Source organism: Budorcas taxicolor, chromosome 13 (assembly GCF_023091745.1).
Source record: "Budorcas taxicolor isolate Tak-1 chromosome 13, Takin1.1, whole genome shotgun sequence".
NCBI lineage: Eukaryota > Metazoa > Chordata > Mammalia > Artiodactyla > Bovidae > Budorcas > Budorcas taxicolor.
The window spans coordinates 60,985,750-61,002,494 of NC_068922.1; the positions used below are offsets into that span (position 1 = coordinate 60,985,750).

Consider the following 16,745-nt stretch of genomic DNA (forward strand, 5'->3'; position numbering starts at 1 on the left):
GGGTGCTTTCTCGGTATCTCCTCCGGGCTGGGAGAATGAAGGTGGTCCTGCATGAAGTCTGAATTGGGCGAGGGGAATGCTGAGATCGTGGCTCAGGTCTTTGTGTCTGGGCAGAATCTCAGGGGCTCCCTGAAGCTGATCAAGTGAGTGACAGCCGCTCCTTTCTGTAATATGGGCTCCCCCAGGGAGGGTTGGAGTCGCAGGGCCTCTCACCTCCCATTCCAGCTGTTTCTGAAATCTCAGCCTGTATTTACATAGAGGACCCTTTGCCCTGAGTGGGTTGTAATACTGTACCTGGAGCCCGCCTTGTGCCCACCAAGGTTCCCAGGGAAGACTCCTACTCCCTGGCCCTGACACCTCTGAGAGATCTGTTTTATGGAAGAGTCTGACTGTTCCCAGGTTCCAGGCCTTGAGACACTGCTGGGCATCACCCCCGAGACGGTCCTGCTGCCCTATGTCAACCTTGAGCCGCCTGGAGCCTGCCATCACCCCATCACCCTCAGCCCTGGGGCCAGCTTCCCAAACAGATGTTCTTTGTCACAACATTACCCCACATCTGGAGACTGGAGTTCCCACAGAGGCAGGAGTGGGAGATGGTAGAGGAGAACAGAGGGTCACGTTCTCCAGATGACTTCTCTTGGGAGGCTTGTGAGCTCTGGGGAAACTGAGGCTCAGAAATGGTGCTGCTTGGTCGCCATTGAGGCAGCAATAGAGCTGCCACTCACACAGCAGCCACTCACTCCAGTGCAACCAGCCTGGAAAGTTCTGATGAGACTCCAGCTGTATCCTCCTCAGGCTGCCTGAAGGCAGGTCTTCCCTCTTCTTCTGTCCTTAGGCTTACTCTTCAGGACATCCTGGACAGCATCCAAGAGGTGAGGTGGTCCTCTTGGGGTTCTCTCAACTCTGGAATCCCCTTGATCATGGGGAAGGGGGAGCAGCAGTGTCCAGGAGTAAGCAGGGCCAATCCTGGGCGCCGGGGGCTCTTAGACATCCGGGAGACTCCCACGCTGCCTGCTCACCTCCCAGAATGGAGGGGGCCTACACCCTGCCCACTGTAGGGTCTCTCTCTTCAAGGCTCATCTGCCTCTGGAGCAGTAAGCCCCTTCTTCCAGGCAGTGGATAGAGTGGGTCTCTATGGTTTCACTGGGCTACAGGAACCCTGATGGATGGGTGGGTCCTCTGCACACCTCACTGGACCAGAACTTGGACACCTAGAAAGCTCTGGTCCCAGGCCACAAAAGGGACTCACAGCCTTCACCCATCACTCCAGCATCAGTATTCTAACAATCCCAAGCCACATTTACTGAACTCATTTTCTGCTCCAATAACCACATCACTCCCTCCCCTTTTTACCTTTGTTGGCCTCCTGTCTTTAAAATAAAATTTGAGATCCACGCCATGACTTCCAAAGCCCTGCTTGGTGTTCCAGTCTCTCTCCAACTTTCTCCTTTGCCCATTACAATCTGCCCAAGATGATCTCTCTCTATTCTATGAACACATCTGTGTTTTTCTGCCTTTGGGTCTTTGCCCAGGCCTCTCTCTACTTGGAACTAGATCGTAAGCCCTATAATGGCAAGGACTGTGTTCAGTTTTGTTTATCTCTAAATCCTCACGCTTTTAAACAATAGACAATAATGCCAGCTCTAACAGGTCTTAATAAACAGTCCTGGAATAAATGTGCCTGATGCTTTTCTATTGACGTATTTAATCTTTATACAAAGAGACTCAGGGAGGTTTAGCCATTTGTTAAAGGTCACACAGCTAAGAGCTGAACCCCAGAAGGAGGCGTTTTTACCTGTCATTGTGATTGGGGGCATGAGTGCCAGGTGGTATACCACAGGCCACCCCCAAATTCTAGATGCTTGTAGCTTCCTGCAGCAGGAAGCATTGGGTCTGCGCTGGAAAGCTGGCAAGACTTGGGTCCTCAAAAGCCCTCTGAGAGTATTCCAGGTAGAAGAAACAGCGGTGAGCAGAAGGGCGAAGGCAGGAAGATCCAGCTCCTGGGACAACCAGGCTTAGAGGGCTGGGCCAGTCCAGGACACACAGCTGCCTGGACCCAGGGCTCTATCAGCTGGTGCTCTCCAGAGGCCAGACCCCGATGGGCAGGGAAATTGATGCATGGTGTCAGTGTCACTGTGCAGTCCCTCTCCCCAGGCTGTGGGTGGGAGCCCCCAGGGACGCGGGCTGGGCGCTCACAGGCAGGACGTTCCCACGCGGGGGCGGCCCTGGGGAAGGCTGCGGGGCGGGCCCCAGGCAGGCGCCAGCCATCCCGTCCCTCTGCAGCCTGTTCTCTGTTGCTTGCTCTGCAGACCGGGGCCGTGTTCTGGCTCCCTCCAAGCCTCAAGGTGAGTGAGTGGCTGGGGGGAGCCCCAGCTGCCCAGACACGGGCCAGTGGGGGATGCGGCTGGGACTCTGGCTTTCAAAACCCCGTCAGGACCTGTGGGGTCACTGCTCTGGAGGAGGATCTGGGGGCTGGGGGCTACTGGCAGCTCAAGGGTGAGGGGAATTTTCCTCTGTCCACATATGGGACACTACCTCTTTCCTCAAAGGTAGATTACTCCTTCTCTCTCCCCACAGGTGGGGCTCTGTCACCCACTTCTCACTGATGGGGACCTTTTCCTTTCCAGATGTGGGGTGTCTGTCCACTTTCCACATATGGTACACCCTACCCTCTATCTAATTATTGGGTGCCCTTCTCTCTCTAGATGTAGGGGTCCTTTCAGTTTCCAGGAGTGGGATACCCTCTTCTGCTCCCCAGATGTGTGCCCCCTCTTCCTACCTCTGACCCAGTTTGGTCTTTATCCCCCTCTGAATCTCCTCCTCACAGCCTCCTTGCCCCCTGCCCCCCGCCGCCCCAGGTTGCCAAATCCTGATTTTCCCTGGGGATGGGGGGGTTGGGCTCGCCTGTCCCTGTCTCCCACCAGGTCCAGCAGAGCAGGCTTTCCAGGCACGTAGGCAACCAATTACGGAGGGAGGGGAGAGGGGGAGGGCAAACCAGCTGCAGGAGACCTTGGCAGATGGCCCTGTAGCAAGACAGTTATCCCAGGAACTGCTCCCTCCTGACCTGGACTCCCACCCTGTTTCCTCTGGGGGGCAAACAGCTGAGAGAGCTTGTCTAAGCTAGCCACCCACTGTGAGCTGAGGCTGGGACTAGAATTGAGGCTCCCAGATCCAAACTGTTCAGGCCCTGACTTAAGAGTTAGGCCTTGCCCCACTTCTCAGATGGCAAACTGAGGCCCCAAGAGGGGGCTCCAAATGTCTAGAAGCCCCATCTACCCATCATACAAACTTAGAAGGGGGCAGGGGCTGGAGATGACCTTGATATCCTGGAGACCATGCCCTTCCCAGTCACCACAACTGTGTAAACCCTGTGTCTCTTGTCTGAGTCCTGAGGGGAAGGGCAGAGGGCAATGTGAGGGCAGGACTCACCCCAAACCATGCCCCAGATGTCCTTCAGAGCTGCCTGGAGCTTGACCCTGAGGAAAGGGGGCCTTGGAATTCGAGGGATCCACACCCCAGGAAGTACCGGTAAGACGTGGACATGCCCTCCCTTGCCTAGCTCCGAGGCTTGGGGCAGGGGTCCTGTCTGCAGGCTGCTCCCGGTCCTTTCCATGCTGCTCTGGGCCTGTCCTGAACCATTTCCCATAATCCTGATCCTTGGTGGGGGGCCGTGTTCATCCAGGAAATAGACAGCAGCCCCTTCCCTCGAAGTGTTCTCAGGGCCTGATGCCTGTACCTCAGGTTCCTAAGGCCTTTGTGTCCGGAGGCAGAGGGTGCCGACAAAAACTTCCAGACCTTTGTGTCCAAGCCAGTTGGAAGAAAGAGGCCTAAATAAGGGGAGACTTGAGCCAGATAGATGGGTCTTCTTGATCCTCTGGAGAATGATAACAGATAACATTTATTGAGCCCTTACTGTGTGCCCTGAGCTGGGATCAATGTTTTGCACAGATGAACACATTTGGATTTCATAGCAGCCACGTGAAGTGGACACTGTGCATTATCTCCCTTTCTCAGATGAACAAATGGTCCCAGAGCCAGGACTCTTTTTCCCAAAGCAGTTCCCACGCTCTCCGGGCAAGGTGGTACCAATGCCCTCCTGGAGGGCATCCCAGGTGACAGTAAACAGAAGAAGCTTTACTGAGAGTCTTCTAGGGCCTAGCCTTGTTCGGACACTCACACGGAGCCCTTGAGGGCTAGGCGATCAGGGAGAGCTTCCAGGCATGGAAGTGAGACGTTAAACCAACCTCTATCAGTGTAACTTATGTGTGTCGGGCCCCGAGCATTATCTTGAAGCTTCCACAACAGTGTGAGATAGGATCACTTACTGTCCCCACTTTCCAGGTGAAGACGTGGAACACAGTGAGGTAAAGAGGGCTTGTCGGAGCTGAGGCAGGGTGGACCTGGGGTCTCACGACTCCAAAGCCATGCCGGTGACCACTCATTACGGGCACAGGCCTAGTGCTTTCCAGTTTGCGGAGCAGTTTCCCAACTGCCATCCCAGGTTCCTTGCTCTGAGTCTTCCCCCGCCCGCTGCCTGGCCTGATGTGCCATCCCCACTGCAGATCTTCCCAGAGGACACAGGGCTGGAGCCAGAGGGGCTGAACTGCCGCCCTGGCCCAGCTCCCTCTTGCTCTGTGAACTTCAGTAAGTCCCTTAGCTACTCAGTTTCTTCCTCTGCTGCTGCTGCTGCCGCTAAGTCGCTTCAGTCGTGTCCGACTCTGTGCGATCCCATAGACCGCAGCCCCCCAGGCTCCCCCGTCCCTGGGATTCTTCAGGCAAGAACACTGGAGTGAGTTGCCATTTCCTTCTCCAATGCATGAAAGTGAAAAGGGGAAGGGAAGTCGCTCAGTCTTCCTCTAAGAGGAGAATAATATCACTGTCTCAGAGCCATGCCAAGCCAATGAATCAACTCCCCCAAAGGCCTTAGCATGGTTCCTGGCACACAGTTTATGTGCTCAATAAGTGCTGCTGCTAAGTCGCTTCAGTCGTGTCCGACTCTGTGCGATCCCATAGACGGCAGCCCATCAGGCTCCGCCATCCCTGGGACTCTCCAGGCAAGAACACTGGAGTGGGTTGCCATTTCCTTCTCCAATGCATGAAAGTGAAAAGTGAAAGTGAAGTCGCTCAGTCCTGTCCTACTCTTAGCGACCCCGTGGACTGCAGCCTACCAGGCTCCTCAGCCCATGGATTTTCTAGGCAAGAGTACTGGAGTGGGTTGCCATTGCCTTCTCTGGCAATAAGTGCTACCCTCTTTATTAATCTTTCGGTTGGTGCTGGGATGTCTCAGGGGCAGCTTCATCTCAGCTCCTCCCTGTGCCCACAGCCCACGGCAAGGAGAAGATGCCCCCCTACACTAACTACCATGCCCAGCGCTCCTACCCCATGCCCGACGAGCCCTTCTGCATGGAACTCAATGCGGAGCAGCAGGCCCTCAAGGAGAAGGAGAAGGGCAGCTGGACCCAGCTGAGCCACGCCGAGAAGGTGGCCTGTAGGTCTCAGGGTGGGGATGGGGGTGATTTTGCAAAGAAGGGCCTGGCCTGTTAAGGATCAGCCATAGGGAGAAACCCTGGCCAAGACAGCAAGAACCCACTCACCCAAATACTCAAACGCATACCTGAGTGGTGAAATTCATTCCTTTGTTCATTCATTTTTTAATTCACATAACTGTTTGAGCACAGCCTGATGCTAGGTGATGCTGGGGACACAGAAGTGAATCATGGGGCGGGTTCCTGCCCTTAGGGTGCTCCCAGTCCAGTGGGGGAACCAATGCAAACCCAGAAAGCTATAATAGAGGATATGCTGCTGGTTGAGGTGTGTTCATGGGGCTGTGAGAACCCAAAGGAGAGAGTGAGATGCAATCCTGGTAGGCTTTCCCAAGAACAGTTGTTTCAGCTGGCCTTGGACGGTGAGGGGCAGGGGCTGCCAGGCAGTGGGAACAGCATGCGGAAGGACACAGGAGCTGGAGAGCATGGAGAGTCCTGGGCTTCACTGAGTGGTGTTGGGGGGATGGAGCAGAAAGAGGCAGGTGAGTTGGATGGGAGAGCAGGGGTCTGGCACTCGGAAGCAGGAAGGATGTGTGACACCAAGTGCTGCCTACCAATAGTGCCCCCAGGAGCCTCGAGCCTCATCATCAGCTGTGCTTTGCACACAGTAGATGCTCAGTAGGAATTTGCTGAATGGACAGCTTCTGCTGCAAGGAGGGGGTGGCTGGAGGTCCCCGAGGCCAAGAGTTGGCCCAAGAATTGGATGTATCTGAAGCCTCCCGCCTGCCCCCCGCCCACCTGCCTCCAGTGTACCGGCTCCAGTTCCATGAGACCTTCGCAGAGATGAACCGTCGTTCCAACGAGTGGAAGACAGTGATGGGCTGTGTCTTTTTCTTCTGTGGATTCACAGGTCTGCTGATTTGGTGGCAGCGGGTCTATGGTGAGTGGCAGTGCCTCACCCGGCCAGTGTCCTCAGCCATGCCCTTGTGGTCACAACCATCAGCCAAGTTTTGATAAGTGAACTAAGCTAGTACTCATCTGAAGAGTTTTTGAAAAGTCCTCCAGAGTGATGTAGGGTGAAGGGCAGAGCATGGCTTCCTGGGTTGGAATGTAGGGACTCTACCTCTCTGGGTCTTAACTCCCTCATCTGTAAAATGGGAATAATAGTGCCTACATCTCAGGGTTCTTGTGAAGATTTAATGAGAGAGCTGTAGGCTAGTGCCAGGCACACAGTTATGAATGGTGTTGTTACTGATGGCTGTTATTAGCCATGAACTTTTCAACATATTGCTTCAGCTGCTGTAACAAAGAGTCTCCAATATTCAAGAGCTTAAACAATATAGAAGATGGTTTCTTATGCTTCCCCCTTACTTAACTCCAATAATACTAGCTGCTCTCATCTTCTTCTTCCTGAGAGGAAGCAAAAGAAACTATCTCATCCTGGAAGGTTCCCAATAAGTTGGAACAAACTCAGTAATTATAACTATGGTGGTGGTGGTTTAGTTGCTATGTTGTGTCAGATTCTTGCAACCCCATGGACTATAGCCTGCCAGGTTCCTCTATCTGTGGGATTCTCCAGGCAAGAATACTGGAGTGGGTTGCCATTTCCTTCTCCAGGGGATCTTCCTGACCCAGGGATAGAATCTAGGTCTCCTGCACTACAGGCAGATTCTTTACCAACTGAGCTACCAGGGAAGCTATGGTAGCTATCATATATTAGGAGCTTAATATCTGTCCTGCATTCTGCTAATTGCAGTATAAATACTAACAAATTCAGTCTCACAAGCCTAGTGGACAGGATCTGTTTTCGACAGGTTAGGAAACTGGGGCTCAGAGATGAAGTGACTTGTTCAGGGTAACACAGTGAGGGAATGGTGGAACTGAGATTTGGAACCAGAAAGACTTTAAGCCAGTGCTCCTCCTATCCTTAGGTCCCAGAGTAGATGAGGAAACTGAGCCTGAGAAAGGGGAAGGACCTCGCCCAGTTCCCCCAGTGAGTCCAAGACGAAGCTGGGGACAGAACCTGGAGTGCAGCTTTAGTGGGGAGTCTAGTAGGAAATGGAGAGAGTGGAGAGGGGTCCTCAGTGCAGGGCATCTCCACCCCATGCCTGGACACCCTGACTCAGTGGGAGGGGGTGGGCTTGGCAGGGTCCCATATGCCCCCATTCCTACCTGTTTCCTTCCCTGCAGTGTTTCCAAAGAAACCCATCACCCTGACGGATGAGTGGAAGGCCCAGCAGCTCCAGCGCACCCTGGACATGAAGGGCAACCCCGTGCAAGGCCTGGCCTCCCAGTGGGACTATGAGAGGAAGGAGTGGAAGAAGTGACATGGAAGCCCGGTGGCTCCCCCTGCAGCTCCACCATCGTCCAGAGCCTATGGAAGCCCCTCCCCTCCTTTAACCCCAATAAAGCTGGTGGCTCTCATCTGCCTTTAGTCTCCACCACAGCCTCTACCTGCCATAAAGCCTACATTATACCTAAGATTAGGCAGGACAGTAAGTGAGGGGCAAGAAGCCACTTGCCAGGACCTCACTTATCAGGGAGGGCTTCCCGGAGGAGAAGGGGTTGGGGTTGAGCCTTTCGTGATAGGTGGGATTCGGAATGGCAGGAGGGAGAGGGAAGGCATTCCAGGTGGAGGGAATGGCTTGAGCAGAGGTAAAGACACTCCTTTGCTCTGTCAATTAGCAAATACTTACTGGGTATCTGCTGTGTGCCAGGGACTAATCCAGGCCCTGGGGATGCAACAGTGAACCACACACAGTCTCTGGCCTCCTGAAGGAGGCATTTCTTGTGTGTGTGTGTGTGTGCGTGCGCGCGCGCGCACACGTGGTGGGGAAGACAGAAAAGGGAATAAGTCAGTACGGTACACAGCATGTTACGCTGTAGTCAGTGCTATGAGGGAATAAAAGAGAGCAGGATAAAGGGGCAGAGCTAAAAGGGCTTTGGAGGGTGGTAGGTTTAGACGAGGTGGCAAATGAGAAAACAAAACAGCAAGTGAAAAGATCTTGAGACAGGATTTTAGTTTGTCTGTGGAACATCAAGGGGGCCACAGTGACTGGAGCAGAATGACCTGGAATATTGTAAGAAGGTGTGTGCTGAGGGAGAGGGTTGGTCTTGGGGCACAAAGCAGATTATATAGGAACACACACACACACACACACACACACACACACACACACACACACACACACTCCAGAACCAAGAGGAGAAGCCTCCTTTCTTCTTGGTTTGTCCCCTTCAGCACCCTCTGCTGGCAAAGTCCAGCATCTCACCGTACAGGGGACAATGCTCATTGTCGTAGAGAAGGCACTGAGGGGTGAGTTTGAGGTGGAGACACAATTCATTGATAACTGGCACAGCATCTTTGAGAAAGTCTTGACCAGGCCAATAGGGAGCTTTAGAGCCAAAAAGGAGGAGTCTTGTATTGGGAAAAATGGACCCATCCCTAGAGCCCCCCTGTGCTCAGTCCTTGGCTAGGAGCAGCCCAGGGGACTCTGGCCGTGGCAAGAACACTCAGGAGCTCTGAAAGTGTGGCAGCCAGAGATGATACACCTACCCTCCTCATAGCAGGTTCTCTTGAGAGCCATCTGAGCAGCACACCTCCGCAGACACCCCGGATGCGGACGGAGGGACTCAGCAGGGCAGCTGGGACAATATTCATTCAATCAGCAAAGACTTACTGTACGTCCACTACATGCAGGCTCGGGGGCAGAGTGAATGAGACCTCATTCCAGTGTTATGAGTTCCAGTCCTCAAGAATCTGAAAGTCTGTAATTGTCACCCTAATCAATTACAGAACAAATGAGTGCTAAGAAGGGGAGGTAGGTGGTACTGATACTTGGACTGGCCTAATCTACAGAAGTCAGGGTGGGCTTCCCTGAAGAAATGTCTTCATGTTAAGATATTGTTGCCAAAATTCAGCCCCTGTACACTGGTGCCGGATTAAACCTCAGAGACAAAATTTTGGGAGAACTAGGAAGAAATAGTTTTATTGCTTTTCTAGGCAAAGGGGGGCCACAGTGAGAGAGAGCAATTTTTTTTTGCTCTCAAGACTGACCTGCCCTGAAGGGGACAGTGAGGAATGCTCGTGGACATTGTTCTGATTGGTTGGTGGTGAGGTAATTGGGAGGAAGCATCATCCACCTTCCAGTGCCAGCCCGTCTGGGGTCTACACGCTTATGGGTAGCACAGAGTTAACTTCTTCCACTTGATGGGTGTTTCAGTATCCGCAAAACAGCTCGAAGGACATGGATCAGAATATTATCTGAAGTCCTTGACTTTGTTGAATGGATAAAGTATTATTATTTTGTCTTGCTTGACTTTTCTTTCTGCATTTTCTCACTTCTCTGATTAAATTTACTCTTTGACTAAAGTCTTTCCACAGAAAAAAGGCAGGTGGAGGACACAGGCAGGTGTCTGTTCTGGGAAGGCCTCATGGGACCCTGTTTGGTTACAATATGAAAGATGACTAGGTATAAACTAGGTGGAAGTGGTGGTGGATCAGCATTTTAGGCAGAGAAAAGCATGGGCAAATGCCCTGTGCTACTCAGCACCATGGCTTGGAAAAAGGAATAAAAAAAGCCAGTTAGAGAAGGAAGAAATGGACAAGGGGAGACAGGGAAGGAGAAGACTCACCTGGAGCCCTGGAGTCTCTGCTTTCCCTTCTGAAGAGACAAATCTGGGGGAATGCAGAAAGGGATGGAGCTGAAGGAATATGTGGGGGGCAGAGTATGGGGAGCCTTGAACATCTACATTTTAAAATAATCTTATTTATTTATTTATTTTGGACTGTGTTGGGTCTTAGTTGCTACGGGAGCTTTTCTCTACTTGCGGCAAGCGGGGGCTACTCTCTAGTTGCAGTGAGTGGGTTTCTCAGTGTCAGTGGCTTCTCTTGTTGCAGAGCACAGACTCTAGGCTGTGTGGGCTCAGGAGTTTCGGCTCCCAAGGCTTAGGAGTTGTCGTGCACAGGCTTAGTTGCTCCTCGGCATGTGGGATCTTTCTGATCAGGGCTCGATCCCGTGTCTCCTGCATTGGCAGGCAGATTCTTTGCCACTGAACCACCAGGGAAGTACCATATGATTTTTCTTAAATATTTATTTTTATTTATTTATTCTATTTGACTGTGCCCGGTCTTTGCTGCAACATGCGGGATCTTCAGCTGCAGCATGTGGGATCTAGATCCTGACCAGGGATTGAATGCTCTCCCCAGCACCCCCACCCCCCACATTGGGAGCACAAAAGTCCTAGCCTCAGTGGACTAGGGAACCACCAGGGAAGTCCTCATCCATTTAATTTTTATCTGAGAAAGGCAGCTGCCTTCACACCAGTTTCTGTCTGGCATGAGGGATTCATCTTTTAGTCACTTATCATGAAAGATGCTGGGGATACAGACACGGAGCAGACAGGAGCCCTGGCCTGTGGGCAGGACTGGCATAAACATGGCCAATCAGAGACTAAGGGAATAAGAGCTATAGAAATTTCTGATGGAATGTTTTGAATCCATTGTTTTGTCCTTTTGCTAGCAACAGGAGTGGTTTGGACATAACTGAAGATGTTGAACTACGCAGGTGGTAAACTTTGCTTAGATTAATAAATTGCTATGCAGATGACACCACGCTTATGGCAGAAAGTGAAGAGGAATTAAGAAGCCTCTTGATGAAAGTGAAAGAGGAGAGAAAAAGTTGGCTTAAACCTCAACATTCAGAAAACGAAGATCATGGCATCTGGTCCCATCACTTCATGGGAAATAGATGGGGAAACAGTGGAAACAGTGTCAGACTTTATTTTTTTTGGCTCCAAAATCACTGCAGATGGTGATTGCAGCCATGAAATTAAAAGACACTTACTCCTTGGAAGGAAAGTTATGACCAACCTAGATAGATAAGGTCCGTCTAGTCAAGGCTATGGTTTTTCCAGTGGTCATGTATGGATGCAAGAGTTGGACTGTGAAGGAACCTGAGTGCCGAAGAATTGATGGTTTTGAACTGTGGTGCTGGAGAAGCCTCTTGAGAGTCCCTTGGACATCCAAGCAGTCCATCCTAAAGGAGATCAGTCCTGGGTGTTCATTGGAAGGACTGATGTTGAAGCTGAAACTCCAATACTTTGGCCACCTGATGCAAAGAGTTGACTCATTTGAAAAGACCCTGATGCTGGGAAAGATTGAGGGCAGGAGGGGAAGGGGATGACAGAGGATGAGATGGTTGGATGGCATCACCGACTCAATGGACATAAGTTTGGGTGAACTCCAGGAGTTGGTGATGGACAGGGAAGCCTGGCGTGCTGCGGTTCATGGGGTTGCAAAGAATCAGACACGACTGAGCTGAACTGACCCCTTGGCTTGCAGATGGGCTCCTTCTCACTATGTCCTCACGTGGTCATTCCTCTGTGTGCATATTCATGGTGTCTCCACATGTGTCCAGATTTCCTCTCCTTCTTTAGAAACTATTTATTTACTTATTTGGCTGCACCAGGTGTTAGTTGCAGCATGTAGGATCTTTGATCATTATTGGACTTCCCTGGTGGCTCACACAGTAGAGCATCTGTCTACAATGCGGGAGACCTGGGTTCGATCCCTGGGGTGGGAAGATCTCCTGGAGAAGGAAATGGCAATCCACTCCAGGACTATTGCCTGGAAAACCCCATGGACAGAGGAGCCTGGTAGGCTACAGTCCATGGGGTTGCAAAGAGTTGGACATGACTGAGAGACTTTACTTACTTTCTTTCTTTCTTTCTTTCTATTGCACGTGGAACCTTTTAGTTGTAGCATGCAAACTCTTGTCTGAGGCATGTGGGATCTAGTTTCCTGACCACAGATCGAACCTGAGCCCCCTGCATTGGGATTGCAGAGCCTGAGCCAGCGGACCATTAGGGAAGTCCCCAGATTTCCTCTTCTTATAAGGACACCAGGCAGATCAGTGAGGGCCTTCCCCAATGATGTCATTTAAGTTTATCACTTTTTTAAAGGCCCTGTCTCCAAATACAGCTTCTTTTGTGGCTCAGCTGGTAAAGAATCTGCCTGCAATACAGGCGACCTGGGTTCACTCCCTGGGTTGGGAAGATCCCCTGGAGAAGGGAAAGGCTACCCACTCCAGTATTCTGGCTTGGAGAATTCCATGGACTGTACAGTTCGTGGGATCGCAAAGAGTCGGACATGACTGAGCGACTTTCACTTTCATCTCCAAATACTGCTACATTGGATGTATTGGGAGTTAGAGCTTTGACATATGAACTTGCAGGAAACACAAGCCAGCCCATAACACTTGGGTTTAGGGTTATTTATATGTCTTATTGTTCTGACACCAGCAGGCATCCAGTGTGTGTTCTCATGACAGAACTCAGAGACTCCTGAGGGGGCAGAGAGACAGTGGGGACCCACGGTACTCTGAAAGCCCAGGCTCAGAACCATACACAAAGAGCCAGCACCACATTCCAGTGGCTAAAGCGAGTCCTGTGGTGCGTCTGTTACAACTGCTACATTCCAACCCCCCTTAAAACTTAAAAGCATGAAACAACCATTTCCTTAGGCTCACCAATTCTGTAGGTCAGGAGTTTAGGCAGGGCACACTGGGAACTGGGCTTCCCGGGTGGTTCAATGGGTAAAGAATCCTCCTGCAATACAGGAGACACGGTTCGATCCCTGGGTTGGGAAGATCCCTTGGAGGAGGGCATGGCAACCCACTCCAGTATACTTGCTTGGAGAATCCCATGAACAGAGGAGACTGGCAGGCTACAGTCCATGGGGTTGCAAAACTTTCATTATTGCCAGGGAGGTGTGGAATCCCAGGCTCCCAATGTGGTCTCCACTGACACTGCGGGGAGAAGGGGTGGTAGGAGAGGGCTCATTAACTGGCCAGTAGAGATGAAAAGTCCTGCTCCCTTGGCCTTATCTCACAACACCCCACATTGATAGTGGGTAGTTGGGGCACCTTGAATCAGGGAGGAAGCCTAGGGTCCCCACTCACCCTTTGTTGATGTTGTTGGCCATAATTTTCATTGTTTTTTTCTTTTCCCAGTGGTATTTGGCTGGAGTAGAGCTGCAATCGTCTCAGACTTCTATCTTGCTAGGATGTTTCTCTCCTAATCCTTTGAATAGACAGAGCTGGCTTCAGCTGGGGCTGTTTTTTCTTTCTGTGCCCACTGGCTTTTTTGAGTAGCCTGCTACAACTTCTTCAACCCCAAGTCTGGGATCTCTGAGACAGAAAACCCAGAGAACTCACCACTGTGTTGTTCCTTAGGTTCTCAGGTCCCCATCCAGCCTGCCTTCTTTTTACTTTTAAGGGTTTTCTTATGCTTGTTGCATATACAACTTCCAGGGATCTTAGTTTCACTTAGCAGGAGAAATAGAGGAAAGCGCATCCTCTCCATCTTCCCGGAAGTGGAAGTATAGACGAGGTGTCATCTGTCCTGAGGAGTGTCCTCCAGGTTGCATTTTACTGATTGCCCTCCCATGTATCACTCACTGTGTTCCTGTGTCCCCTGTATCTTCCATTCAGGGTTGGTCACATTTAGAGGCTTTGGTCAGATTCAGAATTAACTTTTTGGCAAGAGTATTTCGTGAATGTTCTTTTGCCAGGAGGCACACATGATGCCTCGTCGTCTTTGTGTGCCATTTACAGCCTTCATTGATCATTGTGTAGATTCATTAACTCATTAGGGGTACAGATGGCTTCCACATTATCAAAAGATGTCAACCTCAATTAGAGGCTTGAAAATGAAATTTTAAAGTATGGGATACTATTTTTCCATTGGCCAGATTGACAAAGATCAAGGAGTGTTAAGGATATTGGCAAGGGTTCAGAAGACAGGCAGTTTCACAGGATGCCAGTTTTGAGTGTCTCCATCAAAATGACAAAAGGCCTGGTAAAACTACTTCTATAAATGGCCTGTGGATATACACGCACGTGTGCAAAATGATGGATCCGTGAGGTAGCTCAGATGGTAAAGAATCTGCCTGCAGTGCAGGAGACCTGAATTTGATCCCTGGGTCAGGAAGATTCCCTGGAGGAGTTAGTTCATGGCAACCCACTCCAGTATTCTTGCCTGGAGAATCGCATGGACAGACGAGCCTGGGGGGCTACAGTCCATGGGGTCGCAAAGAGTCAGACACTAACACTACTACTACGCACGTGCATGTACAAAATGATGGATCCGTGAGGTTGTTCACTGTAGTACGGTTTGGATTAGAACCACCAGTGGTGCCTCCCTCAAGCAGAATTTTCCAACTGACACGCTACCAAGTTTTTCATAAGTTGTGGTAGATGTGATGGTGCCCCACCATGTGCCTTCAGACTACCCTGAAAGGTCATGTGCAGCTTTGGTGGACAGTTCTCATTCAAGAAACAGGTGCCTGGGTCTTCTTGATCATAGGTGTATGCTTGGCAGGTAGAAAGTGCCAACCTAGGAGCTGCCCTAGGCAGATGAGGGATGGGAGTTAGTGTATAAATACCTTGTGTTCTTGCCTCTAGAATGCTCCATGGGTCTATCAGTGGATCCTCTGAGAAGGAGCCCCATTGCCTGAAGTGGCAGGTTACTCATCATTGCATCTTCTGTTGATTTCCAAAGTCTCTCCCTGATCACCCCGATTCACTGTCCCCACTGCCCTGGGATCACCATTTAAAATACTTAGACTTAACTTAGTGTGCATGCTCAGTCATGTCTGACTTTTTGCAATCCCATGGACTATAAGTCCAAGGGATTATCTCGGCAAGAATATTGGAGTGGGTTGCCATTTCCTACTTCAGGGGATCTTCCTGACCCAGGAATCGAACCCATGCCTCTTTTGGCTCTTGCATTGGCAGGTGGAGCCTTTACCACCGAGCCTATCTGAATCCTTATTTCAGATAGGATTTGCCTTTGGGAGGTATCTATGATAAGGTTAGAGCTTAGCCCCAAGACTAGTCCTCTCACCAGTCCCTAGAGCACTAGTGGTAAGGGGTGGGAGGTCTGACAACATAGCCTGATAAAGTTTATATAATATTTATGGTGCCAGAAACCCTTCTTAAGCACTTTACAAGCATAAAAATTTGCACAAAATCTGCATAACTACCCATCAGATAGGTATAATTATCATTTTACAGATGAGGAAACTCAGGCACAGAGAGGTTAAGTCACTTGTCCCAGGGCTCCCAGCTAGCCCTGGCAGTCTGGTTTTATAGTCTTGCTGCTGCTGTTGCTAAGTCACTTTGGTTGTGTCCGACTCTGTGTGACCCCAGAGATGGCAGCCCACCAGGCTCCCCCGTCCCTGGGATTCTCCAGGCAAGAACACTGGAGTGGGTTGCCATTTCCTTCTCCAATGCATGAAAGTGAAAAGTGAAAGTGAAGTCACTCAGTCGTGTCCAACTTAGCAACCCCATGGACTGCAGCCTACCAGGCTCCTCCATCCATGGGATTTTCCAGGCAAGAGTACTCGAGTGGGGTGCCACTGCCTTCTCCTATAGTCTTGCTGCTCACTGCTATATAGCCGGTCTCTCCTCCGGCCCCTGCTGCTCCACCAGAATGAGATGAGCCTGGCCAAGGGTGGGCTCTTCCTTCTTGGAGATCTAACTGCAGTGGTCACCTGCACAGCACATGACCACCCATCTGGGAGGACCGCCTAACCTCCACAAGGACCCTTCACAAAGGCCATGGAGGCACGGAGGAGTTTGCTTTCCAGGTGCGCAGGCAGCTTGGCATGAAGCCTGGGGGAGATTGTTGTTTGTAAAAGTGATGGCCAGGTAGCTGCTGGGGGATGTTCCACTGTATCAATGGTTTGCAGATAAGGGCCTTATTATTGTTGTTGTTTATTATTATTTTTACAATGCAACTGGATGGGGGCACAGCTGTTTTCTTTTCCTTGGGCGAGTGCAGGGGGTTGAGGTTTGAGGGCAGCATTTTCACACCAGCACAATTTAAGCCAAGCTGATATGGGCACTGGTCATTTCCCACTTGGCAGCAAATTTACAAACCATGAAAAACATGTAAGACAGATGTAGTGGACGAGGCCACTACACTGTTATATACTTTAAAATTATACTCTTACAAGACTGTTTCCTTATGTCCATATTCTCGGTACCTTAGTGTTTTAAGACTGACTCCCTCCAACTTCAAGATGGAGTTGTTAAAACTCTGTGATAAGACCATTTAAGTTGATAAGAATTCACAAGACTTTATCATGAATTTATTCAAGTTAATTATTCACGTGTGAACCTACTGAAATGGGATGGTTTAAATAATTTAGGAGGAAATTAATACTCTATATGTTCTGAAGTCTAACATTAGTGCATG

The 16,745-nt window shown here is 50.6% G+C and overlaps 1 protein-coding gene across 1 annotated transcript; it reads left to right on the forward strand.

Moving 5' to 3' along the window:
- Positions 1–2,292: 2,292 nt before the first annotated feature.
- LOC128058730 (cytochrome c oxidase subunit 4 isoform 2, mitochondrial) lies at positions 2,293–7,878 on the forward strand. Its single transcript, XM_052651215.1, has 5 exons — positions 2,293–2,345; positions 3,447–3,528; positions 5,324–5,488; positions 6,292–6,423; positions 7,674–7,878. The coding sequence occupies exons 2-5, from the start codon at positions 3,447–3,449 to the stop codon at positions 7,808–7,810; spliced, it is 516 nt and encodes a 171-aa protein (XP_052507175.1). The 5' UTR covers positions 2,293–2,345; the 3' UTR covers positions 7,811–7,878.
- Positions 7,879–16,745: the final 8,867 nt, after the last annotated feature.